General features: G+C 35.2%; 1 protein-coding gene across 1 annotated transcript in view; it reads left to right on the forward strand.

Annotated features, from left to right (window-relative positions):
- LOC114029289 (multidrug resistance-associated protein 1-like) overlaps positions 1-15,420 on the forward strand; it is a 98,899-nt gene that overhangs the window by 38,994 nt on the left and 44,485 nt on the right. The window contains exons 9-16 of the mRNA XM_027843645.1: positions 176-322; positions 827-911; positions 1,007-1,073; positions 1,886-2,012; positions 3,831-4,007; positions 7,719-7,886; positions 11,137-11,299; positions 12,225-12,300. Of these exons, the coding sequence (XP_027699446.1) occupies positions 176-322; positions 827-911; positions 1,007-1,073; positions 1,886-2,012; positions 3,831-4,007; positions 7,719-7,886; positions 11,137-11,299; positions 12,225-12,300 (1,010 nt within the window). The remainder of the gene's footprint in view (positions 1-175; positions 323-826; positions 912-1,006; positions 1,074-1,885; positions 2,013-3,830; positions 4,008-7,718; positions 7,887-11,136; positions 11,300-12,224; positions 12,301-15,420) is intronic.

Consider the following 15,420-nt stretch of genomic DNA (forward strand, 5'->3'; position numbering starts at 1 on the left):
TTCACTGATCGGCTGTAATTCTAAGTTCAAGTTGACCAATATACTTATGTGTGTATATGTGTATATGTAAAATCTTGTAATGTCATTGGCCAAACTTTTTGGTATCTCTTCCTTAAAAAAAATACAGTGAGGAAAAATAAAAAGTATTTAAAGCAAGTATCTTTTTTTTTTTCAGGTATCTCTGGCAACTTTTGGAGTATACTTTCTTCTGGATGAAGGGAATATTTTAACGGCCAATAAAGTTTTTACATTTATGTCTTTGTTTAATATTTTGAGGCTTCCTTTGTTTGATTTGCCAACGGTGATCTCTGCTGTAGTCCAGGTGCTGTTGCATAACTGCCATTTATGACTTTATTGTTTCTCTTCAGATTTTAAAAATATTTTGCATTTTTTCACTTTTATACTTTTTATACTAAGATTTTACACTCTTTTTTCAATTGAAATCTGTTTTCTCCAGCAATTTCACTAGATTGTTACTATAGTAAAAATCACCATTTGGGAAAGAGCTATGTCTTGCTAGTCTATTTTTTTAAATTAAGTTAACTTTTAAATATAGAAACTTTGACAATGTGTATTTCTAACAAATTTGATAGGAGAAAATACAACAAAAGTTCATCATTGCATGTACATACTCTTTTGTTTTTCTGTGCATATTGAAATGTTCATGTTTGTTGATGTTGATTAGGTTCATAATGAAAAAATAAATAAATAAAAGTATGGATGTCTGTAAATATCATGTGCATAAATTGAAATATAATTTGCTTATTAAGGAAGTCCATTTTACTTCAACATAAAATAAGTGAAACAAATATATTTGCATCAACAGACAAAAATATCTCTGGGTCGTTTGCAAGACTTTCTTCACGCTGAGGAGCTCAATCCTGAAAACGTTGAAACTTGCTATCCTGGAAGTAAGTCATTCTTTTTGTTCTATAAAATCTGTATTACCCTAAAGTTGAAATTAATTATTTCTATAATTTCCCATTGTTTTTGTTATTACTTCTAGATTATGCTATAGAGTTTACTGATGCATCTTTCACCTGGGAAAAGAGTCAGCCTCCAACCTTAAATGAGTAAGTCATCATCCTTAACGTGACATTTTGTAAGACTGTATATACTTCAGAGTGCATACTTGGGTGGATTTATGATTTCATTAGTATGGGTAGTCCATTCACAATTTCAGTTTGCATCCCTCCCCTGTTTTCTCGTTTTGGCCTGTGTTTACCTATGTCTTTCCTTTTAGGCCTTGAGAGAGGACCCATAGAACATGATAGAAGTCTTTTTTCTGTTTTGTATGTGATGTTGTTGTTGTTTTAATTTCTTAATATTAACAGTGTGCCATTTATGATATCCACTTGTTGTCTTTCATCCTTCCTGCCTCTTTTTGCTATGACTTCTATCTTCAATAATATCCTCTCATACATGAGTTATCATTTATAACATGCTGCAGCCTACTTATATCTACCATTTGCATGTCATTTCTCTGTGGATTATTTTGTATTCTGATTCCTTAGATATGGCATTCCATAATTGTATCTATGTAGCAAATCTAGGAGACTACGTTAAAGAGGATTTGAGTTCCTAAAGAGATCTAAATTTATGTAAGTTATGCGAAGCATGTTTTCTATTTCTATTATTCTTTTTTTATCTTTTATATTCTTTCCTCTTATGCTCTCTTATTTCAAGCTTCTTCTCTCATCCATGTCCATTCTAGAATTTTGCTCTGTTTTCTTTGTTTGGGAGGATTGAACTTTGATAAAGAGGGGGTCACTAGTTACAATCAAAATAATGATTCTCATCTCTGGAAATACTAACTGGTCTGGCAATATAAAAAAATAATGAAGACTGACTGTTGTTTATATGTTGTTCCTCACTTTTTTTTCAGTTTGAACATAAAGATTCCAGAAGGAGCATTAGTTGCAATTATAGGACAAGTTGGGTCAGGAAAATCATCTGTGCTCTCTGCCATTTTGGGAGAAATGGAGAAACTTAAAGGAACAGTCCAAAGAAAAGTAAAGTCAATTATTTATTCTTTCTGGGTTTCCTTATTAAAGATTCAAACATTTTATGTATTGTTATTTTTTTAAAATTGATTAACCATGAGTAAACTTGCAATATATCATTCTGTCAACTGGTGCTTTGAAAAAAGACACTTGTATAATATATTTAGTAATCGTTTATGATGCTTAACTGATGTGCATGTACTTATATTAAAACTAATAAAATTGGGAATTTAATTTCATTAGACTTCTAATAATCATCTATTCCAAGATTCCTTAAATAATTGTGGTCATTTCTTTATAAAGGGACTTTGTAACTGCTGACTTGTAGGATATGACTCAACTACATGACCACATGTAGATGAATCCATAAATTATTATGTGTATACTTATTTATTTATTTTTGTGAGGCAATTGGGGTTAAATGACTTGCCCAAGGTCACACAGCTAGTAAGTGTCAAGTGTCTGAGGCCGCATTTGAACTCAGGTCCTCCTGACTCCAAGGCTGAAGCTTTATCCACTGCACCACCTAGCTGTCCCTATTATGTGTACTCTTGAAGAGGTCTTTGTGAATGGGAATTACCCAGTGTCCCTTGGTAGCCTATTTCTGTATTTAATCACATTTATAACTAGTGTATTCTTCCTTATTTCTAATCAAACTTTATACAGAAAGAAATTTTTTTCTCTTATCTTTAATTCCAATTTCTCTATCTCTCCTTTTTTTTCCTCAATCCATCTTCCTGATCCTGGTTTTGCTTTCCTTTCTTCATAATGTAGATTTGGGTTGTTTGCATAGTCTCCATTGTAGCCTTTTTAATGCATGCCTACCTAACCATGTAAGCCTTGCAGGTGGATTTCTACAAATATAGTATTTGTAAAGCCTAGAGTAGCCTTTAATGTTTTAAAGTTCTGGTATAAAGAAACATACCATAATAATTATATATATACATATATTATGTATATATATGTGTATATATTTACATATGTGTGTGTATGTGTGTGTGTGTGTGTGTGTGTGTGTGTGTGTGCATGACAGTCAGGAAGTAACTTATCTTTTCCTGGAATTTTTCTAGCATGGTTGTTAAATAAATTATCCCAATAAACTACAAAGGTGGTTTCAGAGGTATAAGACAAAATAGTAAGTATCTCCTAATTTGTAAAGATAAAGATTTGTGTTCTACAAAGAAAAAGTAGTATGTAAAATATATATATAATTAATTTGTGCATTATTGGTTGTGATGTTAAGTTATGTCCAACTCTTCATGACCTTGTTTAGAGTTTTCTTAGCAAAGATACTGTAGTGGCTTGCCATTTCCTTTTCCAGTTCATTTTACAGATGAAGAAACTGAGGCAAACAGAGTTAAGTGACTTGCTCAAGGTCACATAGCTACTAAGTTCCTGAGTCTAGGTTTTAACCCCGGCAGATGAGTTTTCCTGATTTGAGGCCCAGAGCTCTACCCATTGTGCCACCTGGCTTCTCTAGTTTGTGCAATGGGTCCCTCTAATATTAGGAGCCAATTTGTAGATGCAATTGTGACCAAAAGCAAACCAACCAAACAAAAGCAGGAGGACATATAATTCCTTACAGAGACGTAGTTGAAGGTGAATGTGAAAGACAAAGCAATCCAGGTCTCTGAAGGAGCCATTGAGCAAACATGAATCTATTTCAAAACTGTTGTAATATTAGCTATCTTACGGTTAAGAAAAATCATTTTTGCAGTGATTTCGATTTTAAGAGCTAGGTGAGAAAGTAACTAGGAAAAACCAAAAATTAAATATATTACTTAAATCTATCTTCTAAAAAAGACTGTCTTTTTCTCTTTCGTTTAGGGCTCGGTGGCTTATGTCTCCCAGCAGGCCTGGATCCAGAATTCCAAATTACAAGAAAACATTGTCTTTGGCTCAGTTTTGCAGAAGCAGTACTATGAAAGAGTACTGGAAGCTTGTGCTCTGTTACCAGATTTGGAGCAATTCCCCAATGGAGACCAAACTGAAATTGGAGAAAGAGTAAGAACTTATTCCATAAATACACAGCAGTAAAGTTCCGTTCAGTTGTGCTAGCAAAAATTTTCATGAGATTGTTTCAAAGATCTATACAAGTGTTGAATTAAAAAATTAAAACAATTCACGATGTACTAGTGTGATAGAAGTAATGATCATTATGTAGCTAAGGACCAAAAAAAAGTTCCAGACTCATGATGATCTGAAACATTTAAAGTATATATATATATATATATATATAATGTATATTATAATCAGCATTCCAGGTTTGGAGGAAAATGATGGTGATAAATAAGTCATCACATAAGATTTCTATTCTGATTCAATAGTGCAGCCATTATTTCCTATCCCACAATCAAATCATAGTTTTGTTCACCTCTGCGTTTCTAAATGCACAGAGCCAGGGCTTGGATAATATCACCATGTCCAGGGTATTATTCATATACCTGACAGGAGAGTAGCACTCAAACTATGAACATTATACTCATGGATATATGTGTGTGTGTGTGTGTGTGTGTGTGTTAGCTTTAACTCTTAAATAAAATTAATTATATTAAAATTAAGAGAGAAGATTTTGTTTAGAGAGTCCTAAACTTAAAAGGCCTATGTTTTCAAGGCTTGACTCCATTAAGATATTGTGAGCAAACAATCCCCAAAGCCCCATTTCCCTTTATTTAAAAAATGTAATAATAATATATTAATAATAGGATTGTTGTGAGAAAAGTTCTTTGTAAAACTTAAAGGGTTATATAAATATGACCTATTATTAGTTTATATTAGTAATTTCCTATTTCTACTTTCTGGAAGTACATATGAATTTACAAATAGCTATAGTAGTGATAACCTATAATTGGCAGCCAAAATTCTTGCTAAATTTTCTATTTAGTCAATTTTTAGTTAGTCCCTCATTTATAAGCTACTGTCTTTTTCCCACAGTACAGTAGAAAAGGGAGTTGGCTTTGGAGAACTGAGTTGAAATCTTAGCCTTATCAATTACCTTGTAAGCTTGGGCATCATCCTCTAGGTCTCATTTGTAGAATGAGGAGCTTGGATATGATGACCAATTAGGTACCTCTTAGCTCCAAATCTATGCTCCTACTCAATAAATCTTTTTCCTTATAGTAAGTAGGAATAAAGAAATGGAGTGTTGGACTTGTGGGAACCATGAGGGTGGAGTAAGCAGGAAATCACCTGAACTGCCCCAAATTCACCACTAACAACTATAAAAAATAGCACCTAAAAATAAATTCTGGAAAGGCAGAACCAACAAGAAGATGGGATGAAACAATTTTCCAACCCCAACTTGAAAGGCCATCAGGAAAGGTCTGCCTCACTTGGGTAAAAGAGAAGTGTTGCTCAGGGCAGGCAGTATCCCAGCAAGCCAGGGGGAGGCCCTGAATCCAGCACAAGTCAGTAACCAAGGTCCCATGGCCAGATGCAGCAGCAGTTGAGCATCCAGCTCCCCACCCCATCCCACCCTGCTCCCCACTGGTCTTGGCACAGCACCAAATAAGTGGCTGTCCATCCCCCACCCAGGGCCCTAGCACAGCACCAAGTCCTCTCCCATGTGCCCCAGTGCATCAACTGGAGAATGCCTAAACAAGTTGTAGTATGTGAATGTAATGGAATACTATTGTGCTATAAGAAATGATGAGCAGGCAGACTTCAGAAAAACCTGGAAAGACTTACATGAACTGATGCAAAGTGAGGTCAGCAGAACCAAGAGAACATTGTACACAGTAACAATAACATTGTACAATGATCAGCTATGAATGACTTAGCTATTCCCAGCAATACAATGATCCCATATAATTCCAAAGAAAAATGCTATTCACATCCAGAGAAAAAAACTGGTGAAATCTGAATGCAAATCTAAGCATACTGTTTTTACTTTATTTTTTTCATGTTTTTTTTTCCTTTTAGTCTGTTTCTTCTTTCACAATATGACTAATATGGAAATATGTTTTACATGATTGCACATATATAACATATCAAATCAATAACTGTTTTAGAAAGGAGAGAGGTGAGGGAGAAACTTTGGAACTTGCAATTTTTAAATGAATGTCAAAATTTGTCTTTACATGCAATTAGAAAAAAATTAAATACTATTAAAATGAAAAAGAAGAAGAAACGCAGAATGGGGATGGGTTGCAAAGGGTTTTTAATGTGAAATAGAGGAGTTCTTATATGATTGGAGATGTAATAGGGAACCATCTGGAATTTACTGAGTAAGGAACTGACATGGACAGACCTGTACTTTAGAAATGTATCGTTAATTTTTTACATGTAAATGGAAACTATTTGATGAAATAAATAAAAATAATTTAAAATTAAACAAAAAGAAATGGGATGTTAATCATGTTGCCTGCATGGTGGTACACAGCTGGAATCTTAGCTACCAGGGAGATGGAGGCTGGCAAATCTCTTGAGCTCAAATTATTAGTCTCAGTGAGCTCTGCCAGTCATGTAGGTATCTGCACTAAGTTTGTCATTAATGTGGTGAGCTCCTCAAAATGGAGAGCTACTATGTTGCCCAAGAAGGGACAAAATGTCCCAGGATGGAAACAGAGGAGGTCAAACTCCAGTGCCAATCAAAGTGGGATCAAACTCTTAAGTAGTCCCCGTACTGCTAGCTTGAGTAAAATAAGACAGATTGTCTCATTATTTTTTTTTAATCAATCAATCAATCATTAGTAATTGTGCCAGCTCTAGCAAAATGTTTGGTAGTAACAAGAGGACACTAAAATTCTTAGATAAGACTAAGGTTGGGGATTATTTTAAAACTTTTTCCCATGCTTCCATAAATAATAAAATTCTGATTCTAACATTTATTAGATGAGTGGCATTGAAGAAATCTCTTTAACCCCTCTGAGATTTAGTTTTCTCAGCTACAAAATGGAAGTGCTAATTCTCAAACTAGCTAATTCTTATTGTGAAGATAGAATTTTATATATCTGAAAGTGGTATATAAATATGAATTATCATTGTTAACATTATTCTTATTTAATTTGAATTTTATCTCAATTACATGTAAACACAGATTTTTTAACATTCATTTTTTAAAATTTTGAGTACCAAATTCTCTCCCTCCTTCTCTCTCCTCCCCTCTCCTTGAGAAGGCAAGCAATTTGATACAGATTATACATGTGCAGTTATGTAAAATACTTCTGTATTAATCATGTTGAAAAATAAAATGCAAACAAAAAAATAAGAATAATAATGAAAGTTTAAAAAGTGTGCTTCAATATTCATTCAGACTCCATCAGTTCTTTCTCTGAAGGCAGATAACATTTTTCAACATAAGTCCTTTGGAATTGTCTTGGATCATTGTATTGCTGAGAATAGCTAAATTACTCACAGTTAATCATCACACAATATTGTTGTTACTATTTACAATGTTCTCCTGGTTCTGCTCATTTCACTTTGCATCAGTTCATGTAAGCCTTTCCAGTTTTTTTCTGAAATCTTCTTGCTTGTCATTTCTTGTAGTACAATAGTATTCCATCACATTCATATGCCACAGCTTGTTCAGCTATTTCCCAATTGATGGACATCCCCTCAAATTCCAACTCTTTGACGCCACAAAATGAGCTGCTATAAACGTTTTTGTACATATAGGTCTTTTTCTCTAACATTACTCTTTAGAGTTAGGTACATATGATTTGGATTTTAGTGAAAATCTAACTTAGTCTTGCTTTTTCTTCATTTCCCTTACAGGGTGTGAATATAAGTGGAGGTCAGAAACAACGTGTAAGCCTGGCTAGGGCTGTTTACAGTGGTGCTGATATCTATCTCCTTGATGATCCCTTATCTGCAGTTGACGTCCATGTTGGGAAGCATCTTTTTGAAAAAGTGATAGGATCCTCAGGACTTTTGAAAAACAAGGTATACGTGGCAGGAACATATCTTGTTTCTCTTGCCCTATGAGAGACCTTTTTAAGTAACTCAACATTATTCTGGGTAGCAGGGCTTCAAAGACAAAGACGAAAGAGTCCTTGCTCTCAATGAGTTTATTTTGCTGAGGATAGGGATGTTACAACATGTGCACAAAATAAATAAAAAGTAACTTTAAATTAGAGAAAATTAAGATTAGGAAGTGGTACCTTGGCCAAACTTTGAAAGAAATTAATTCTAAGAAGTAGAGGTAAGTAGGTGCAGTCTAAGGATGGGAGAAAGTTCTAAAAAAAGTGAGCAGTAGATTGCCAAGTTGGAGGAACAGTTGGTTCTGCAGTGTGTTGGAAATTTTAATTTGTAAAAGGGAATTATGTGAAATGTTTGAAAAAATATCTAGGAGCCGTATTGTGAAGAACTTTAAATGCCAGGCTGAGTTAATATTTTATTTGTATAGATAGCAGGTAGCCAGTGAAGATTTTTGACATGCTCAGAAGATAGAAGGTGTAAATAAATTTGGTGGAAAGGTACTGGGGGGCAAAGATGGGGAGGGTAGAATTGGAGGCATGCAAATCAATAAAAGGACTCATATACAAGAGCAGCATTTCCACTGTTGAAAAAGTACAGAGAGATAAAAAGAGACAGAAAAACAAAGGCAGAGAGTATTTGCCAAGCTCCCTGCTCCAAAAGGAGTTGGCAACTAGAAATCTGTTATCTTAGGCCAGGAGAAAGACCTATCTCTTTCTCAGAGACTGGAGATAGTAGAGGGTTTTTGAGGTAAATAGTAGCTGAACTTGGTGGTTACACAGGTCTTGTTTTCTCAGACAATGTGAATGTGTCTAAAACAGAGTAAGTTTCAATTCCATAGGTAAGAACCTACTATATGCTTGGCCCCCACCTCTCAGGGTGGGGTGATTAATGGTAATAGCACTAAAGCATTGTTTTCTTAGATTGGGTGACTTAGGACAGAGAAGCATAGTACAGAAAGCAAGCTTCTTTAGGTCAGTAGGTCCCAAGGAAGGAGGTTCAAGGATGAGGACTCCAAATCCCATCTGTCAGAGGGAATGGGGAAGGGTTTCCTGCTTTAACTAGTATAATAATAGTGTCTTTGCTCACTTATATTCCTCAGCAAATTTGTTTTATTATAGCAAATGTACTTTTTGTGGTTTGAAGTTTCATAAGAAAAAGAGGAGGAAGAGTGATCTTCTAATGGCAACTTTTAATAAATAATTTGGAAAGTTTCATTTAATTCACCATAATGATAATTTATCCATGAAGGGACATTTGGAGACCAGTTTCTATGGCAGAAGTAAGGCCTCCAGTACCTGTATGTGTAATTTTCTGGAATCAGAGAGGCTGTCACTGACCTGGAAAAGGGCTTTTTTCTCATCCTGAAGCAGGGTGAGGGTGAGGGGCCAGATTTGAACTGAGCTTAGGTGGGGCAGTGTGGACAGTTCACATTAGTGTTTCCCTTTTGATTTGAGGATTTGAGTGAAGGGGAAAAAAAAACTAGGTTGCTTGAGTGATGGTGGGTTGAGAGTCTGTGATAGACAGGAACTACATGGGCTTAGAGGTTACAGCCAGGCTTTCGAGGGAGGTCCCTCCTCTGACTGAAGTTCTGGAGCTTGAAATGCAAGGCAGGCCTGATCATGGCGAACAGAGACAATGAAACATTTGACTGTCTCTCATCTCCCTCTCTCTGTCACAGAAGGTTGATTCCAAAGTTTTCTTTTTATTTAAATTCATTTGCTTTTTGTTGTTGTTGTTGTTGTTTTAATTAATACCGTGACTGTTTTAGATAACGATTCTATCAATTATAATTTCATTTGTTTGCTTTTGTGAACAGTTGCTTAAAGAAGTAACTGGCATGTTAAAGACAGAGACCATCAGAATTGCCAATGTGGAAAGAGGACTGAGGAGCTGTATGAGAGACAATCTTGTTAATAGTGATTCCATATTTCTACAAACCTCCCATAATGGAGCAAGAATGATCTGGGTGTTTTCACCGAAGAACTGCAAACAGCAGTGGCTGTCTTATGATCTCCCTCTAGCTCCTCCATTGTTTTCTTCATCCTACATGCAAAGATATCTCTCTCTTGGGGTTTAGCTGATGTCAGTGATGGGAGAGTAGGTCACACCTAGTGGGAGGAGAAGGGCAGTGGCCAGAAAAGCCACACATTCCAAGGGTAAGGGTCATAGGAGAGGCCGTAAGATTTATGTTCTTTCATCTTATAATAGATCAAAACATAGAATCTTCACAGAAACCTGGCTACCTTTATTATTGCTTTCAGGTAGATGTTTAAAGAAGATATAAAGGTGATTATATAGCTTATTAGATGTCTTTAAATTTATACTATTTGAGGCAGGTAGGTGGTACAGTAGATAGAGCACTGACTCTGGCGTCAGGAGGATCTGAGTTCAAATCTGGCCGCAGACACTTACTAACTGTGATTCTTGGCAAGTCACTTAACTCCAATTGCCTCTTAAAAATTATGCTATTGTAGAAAAATTATACTAAAATGAATTTTTTCAAGATAAACTGTGTGTATAGGTGTTTGTGCGTGTATTTGATAATGTGTAGGATTCTGAAAGTAAAATAAATGTATAGAACTAATATAAAATACATGTTGATATTTGGATAGATCCATAATCTCCCTCCAGTGATGCAGATTGAGATTCATCCATCTGTATCTTATTATCTTGTGAAATTCTTATCCATGGCCGCAATAAATCACTTCCAGTATATTCATGCAAAGTGCTTTTATGAGATAAATCTGAGGCAAATATTTATTATTCAAAAGGATTTTCAAGTTTGAAATAACATCAGAAAGGATTTGAAGTAATAAAATTCAATAAAGATTTTTAATGATTGTAATACTTGGAGTACTACAGTCGCTGACATTTTAATCAAGAAATATGAGTTTTCAAAGTAACAGTAGATACTATACTGTATTACATGTGTAAATTAATAAGAATGTAAAATACATATGTTTTAGTTTTAAGATGGATTTCAATTCAATGACCAAATGACAATTGGAGACAAGGTGTTATCATTCACTTACTCACCAATTCAACTTATTATTACTGCAATATTTAGTAATTCATCTCGAAATATAGGTTTTATCTTAAACACCACAACTGAGGAGGACACACTGAAACACTGATTAATTGAATCTTTAATAAAATTGTATTATTCATGCAAATTATGGTCATTTATTAAGAAGTGAAACATTTTGTATTTCAGACTCGTGTTTTAGTGACACACAACCTTACAATTCTGCCTCAGACAGATCTTATACTTGTAATTGAAAGTGGCAAGGTAGCACAAATGGGAACTTACCAAGAACTGCTGTCTAAATCAAAAGATTTCATCAACTTGCTTCAGATCTCCAGTGCTCAAGAGAAAGGTAAAGACATAATGAAAAGTTATCACATAGTTCCTTCTATTTGTTTGTTTTTTCAATCAATAAATCAAAAGTTTTGCGTGTATGTGAATGCCTAACTATGTGTTTGCTCTTACTCTTTTAACCCTAAGTTAGAATGTTGGCTAAAGTGAGGGTGAGGTGAGAATCAAAGATTATACGAGTAAAATTGATTTAAGTTGTGTCTGTGATTTTTAAAAAGTAATTTTTTTAGAAAGTGAGAAATATTAAATGGCACCCAGTTAGAGTTGGATTAAATAATGTCTCAGATCCCTTCCAGTTCTTAACATTCAATGAATAGCTATATTCCACTTAGTTATGTTTTTTTTAATTAACAATAGGAAACATGGAACTATTAAATAAATATAGTAGATAATTGATTTTGGACTACCTCAACACAATATTAGAGACAATTAAGAGCTAGAAGGCAAAGACAGGAAGTGAATGCAGAATAATAATAGCAGCTAACATTTATATAACATATTGTACCCTGGACTTATATATAGGGAAATCCTAGGTAAAGAAACATCTATTATGAATTCAGGTCAACACCTTCTCTGCATCTTAAAGTCTTAGAGTTTTGTTTGGAGCACTGAGAGGTTACATGGCTATCTATAGTCACATAAGTAGTTTAGGTTAGATGCAAAACTTGAACAGAGGCCTTCCTGGTCTCAAGGCTGCCATTCTATCCACTATACTATACTACCTCTCCTTAAAATTTGAACTACTTAAAATATGCAAAATAAATTAATATCTCATTTAATCTCTACAACAGTTCTATAAGATAGGCACTACAGATATCATTCTTATTTTACAAATGAGGAAACTGAAGCAAAATGTGGTTAAGTGATTTGCTAATGATTCTACATCAGTCAATTTTTAAAAATTATTTTACTGTCTTTCTCTACAGTTCACCCATCAAAAGAAGTCAGTCAAAGCAATTACAGAACTGTACCAAAAGACAAAATGATGGAGCAGAAAGACAGGTAAGCATTGGGATAATTCAACACAAAGAAAAATAAAAACTTAATTGAATTCTTAATTGTTTAATGTCTGTGTCATCTTAGAAAGGGGAAACAATTATATGTTATCAAAAGAGAGAAGATTCTTAATTGTTTCTAACTATAGAATCATAGAATTGAAAATGGCTGAAAAATCACTTCCCAAACAATGCAGAAATCTCCACAAGCTCTCTGACACATGCTTCAGCCTCTTCATAAACATTCATAGTAGTGACAAGGGACTGGCTTCACAAGACATCCCATTTCTCTTTTGGACTATTCTAATTCCTCAAAATTTCTCATATTGAACCTAAATCTCTTTCCTTCTAATTTCCACTCTTTGGTCCTACTTCAAATTTCTGTAACTCCATAAATGAATGCTCACTTTCTTTTTTAACATGACAGTTCTTCAAATATTTGAAAACAGCTACTATATTCCCTCTCAGTCTTCTCTCTTACAGGCAGTACAATACCCATTCCAACAGGGTTTTCATACACTTGGCTATAATTGTCACCATCCTCTGGATGCATTCATCAAGAACTCTTAAAATGTGAGCCCAGAAAGTACAAGACAACTATACTTTCTTATTCCTGGAAGGCATGCTTTCTTTAATGCTATCATATCTTAATGGATATTATATTTAAATATGTGCAGTCTAATAACATTTTTTTCATTATCGTGTCACACTGTTGATCAGATTCACAATGATCCATCAGTCAAGACAGTTTTACTATCCTTCATTCATGTAGCTTATCTTCTTGAACCCATGTGTGAAATTTTGAATTCATCTCTATTAAATTTCTTTTTCATTTCAACCCATTGTTCCAACCTAGATATTTTTAAATCTTTGTTTTGTCAACTAGTATATTAATTATACCTCCTACTTCTGTGTCAATCACAATTTTGCTAAGCATGATTTCTATATCTTCATGTAAGTTACTGATAAACATGATGAAAATTTTAATGTTAAAGATACAGCCTCCAACATAATAGTAGAGATGCTGATAGTCATTGAGCTACTCTGTTTGAATAAGCTTATTCAAATAGCTAAAAATTTACCTTAATACCTAATCCACTTTTCTCCATTTTGAATGAAAAGGTTTAGATTCTGGTTTAGATGCCTCCATATGGGGCAACTTTTACCCTGAATAGAATTAATTAAAAGTACAGTGAGGAAGGACTGAGACTAGAGAAGTGATAACCTCGCTGGATTCTGCTCTGGTAAGACTCCGTATGTTGTGTCAGATCTGGATGCCACATTTTCAGGTCATAAACTGGCAAGTGTCCAGAGGATATTGGTGAGAGACTTGAGATCATACCATTTAATGCTTGACTGATAGAACTAGTGGTGTTTACCTTGGAGAAGTGAAGACTGGTAGGGTGGGAGATAGGGAGCTTTTAGTTATTTTTTATATATTTGAAGAGATCCTACATGGAAGAGGGTTAAGATTTATTCTGCTTTACTCCAGCTGCGAAAAACTAGGAACGACTGGGTAAGAGTTATAAACAGACAAATTTTGGCTAGTTCAAGGGGAAAAAAAAAACCCAAAACTTTCTAACAAATAGTTATCCCAAAGTAGAATAGACTGCCTCAGTAGGGAGTGGGCTCCACTTCACTGATAGTCTTCAAGGCAGCAGATGACTACTTTTTTTTTTCAGCCAAAGATAAGGTTTATTAGAACATCCGTCATATTGGGCAGACTCTTAAGGAGTCTGAACATTAGTAAGCTATTGGCTAGATTATAAGAATCTGAGCAGTGGCTAGATTTGAAGAATCTAAGCAGTGGCTAGATTATAGGAATCTGAGCAGTGGCTAGATTATAAGAATCTAAGCCTGGATGACTACTTGTTGAGCATATTTCTGAGGGCACTTACGCAGGAATTAGATTCATTATTTGGTCTCAGATTTGTGGGATTTGTTGGGAATCTAAACATAGGACCTAATTTAGGAGTGAAGTATGGAAGAAAAAAATCCTTTAATTCTTTGAGCTGTGTTACTAGGAATAACCTGATGCAAATGAAGACTAAATCCTGGTAGGAGTTTTATAAAAAATTTGGTACTTGAACCTTTTCCTGCCCCCCCCATCTGGGAACAGCATATGAATTGGATTATGAAATTATAATTAGATTATGGAATAGGGATTCCGCGTGCATGTAGTTGTAGGTATACATATATACCGGCTTCATGGCACTTCCCTTCACTGCAGCTACTCTAGAAAAATACATATCCAGCTCTGACTTTGGTAAGCTGGCCTTCATTTGCCAGCCTTGTTTCACTCAGGACTGCTATTTGGACGTAGTATCTGTTGAATTTTCTTGCAACAAGAGCTGTTCGTTTTTTCAGGTCTACTGGATTTTATGTTGTCTTATAAATGTGTGCACACTCCATGTACCGATGGTGAATGGAATCATCTTTGCAAAAGTTTTTGTCCTTTTTTGGTGTTTTGACTGCAGAGTGGGATCCCCACCTGCCACAGTAAGCAAGCCAGGGTTGGGTGAAGACAATTTTTAGGGCACCTTTTCTGGCCCCTTCCTCACACCAGGAGATGAGCAGTGAGGTCCTTTAAAAAAGCTGTTTAGATACCGGGGGCTGCCAACAGTGCAGTAGGAAGACAACCCTATGACCTGGCCACTTGTATGAGGGGTTGTGACTACAGCTCCCAATGTAGCTGCACCTGCTGCTTCGTCACTAGCATGTCTTCACAGGACTTTGAAATAGGTAAAAATAAAATGAGTGATGTATTTTAATTCATGCATAAATTGAGGCAGAGTTGTGAGAAGTCAGCCTCACCCTCTCTTCCAGAGTCATCAAAGTCCAGTGGCAAGACAAGTCAAGACTATTGGTCTTCAACGTCTGACTAAGCTCTAAGTGCCCCACAGCACCTGCTTCAGATGCCTTTCCTGCCATTGGAACAAATTGTTCTTATCCACCTATTCCACTGGGTGAAGTCTTCACATGCTTGGGATAGACACCCCTTAACTCACTGAAGGATCTGAGACCCCTCAGTTACCTTCAACTTGATTTAGCCTGTCTGCCAAAACAATTTGCCGGGGTGTGGCTGCTGCACATGCTATAGCTTCCTGGAACCACAGGTGAAAGTTGA

This window comes from Vombatus ursinus, unplaced genomic scaffold (genome assembly GCF_900497805.2).
Source record: "Vombatus ursinus unplaced genomic scaffold, bare-nosed wombat genome assembly UNPS02014924.1, whole genome shotgun sequence".
In the NCBI taxonomy this organism is placed as follows: domain Eukaryota; kingdom Metazoa; phylum Chordata; class Mammalia; order Diprotodontia; family Vombatidae; genus Vombatus; species Vombatus ursinus.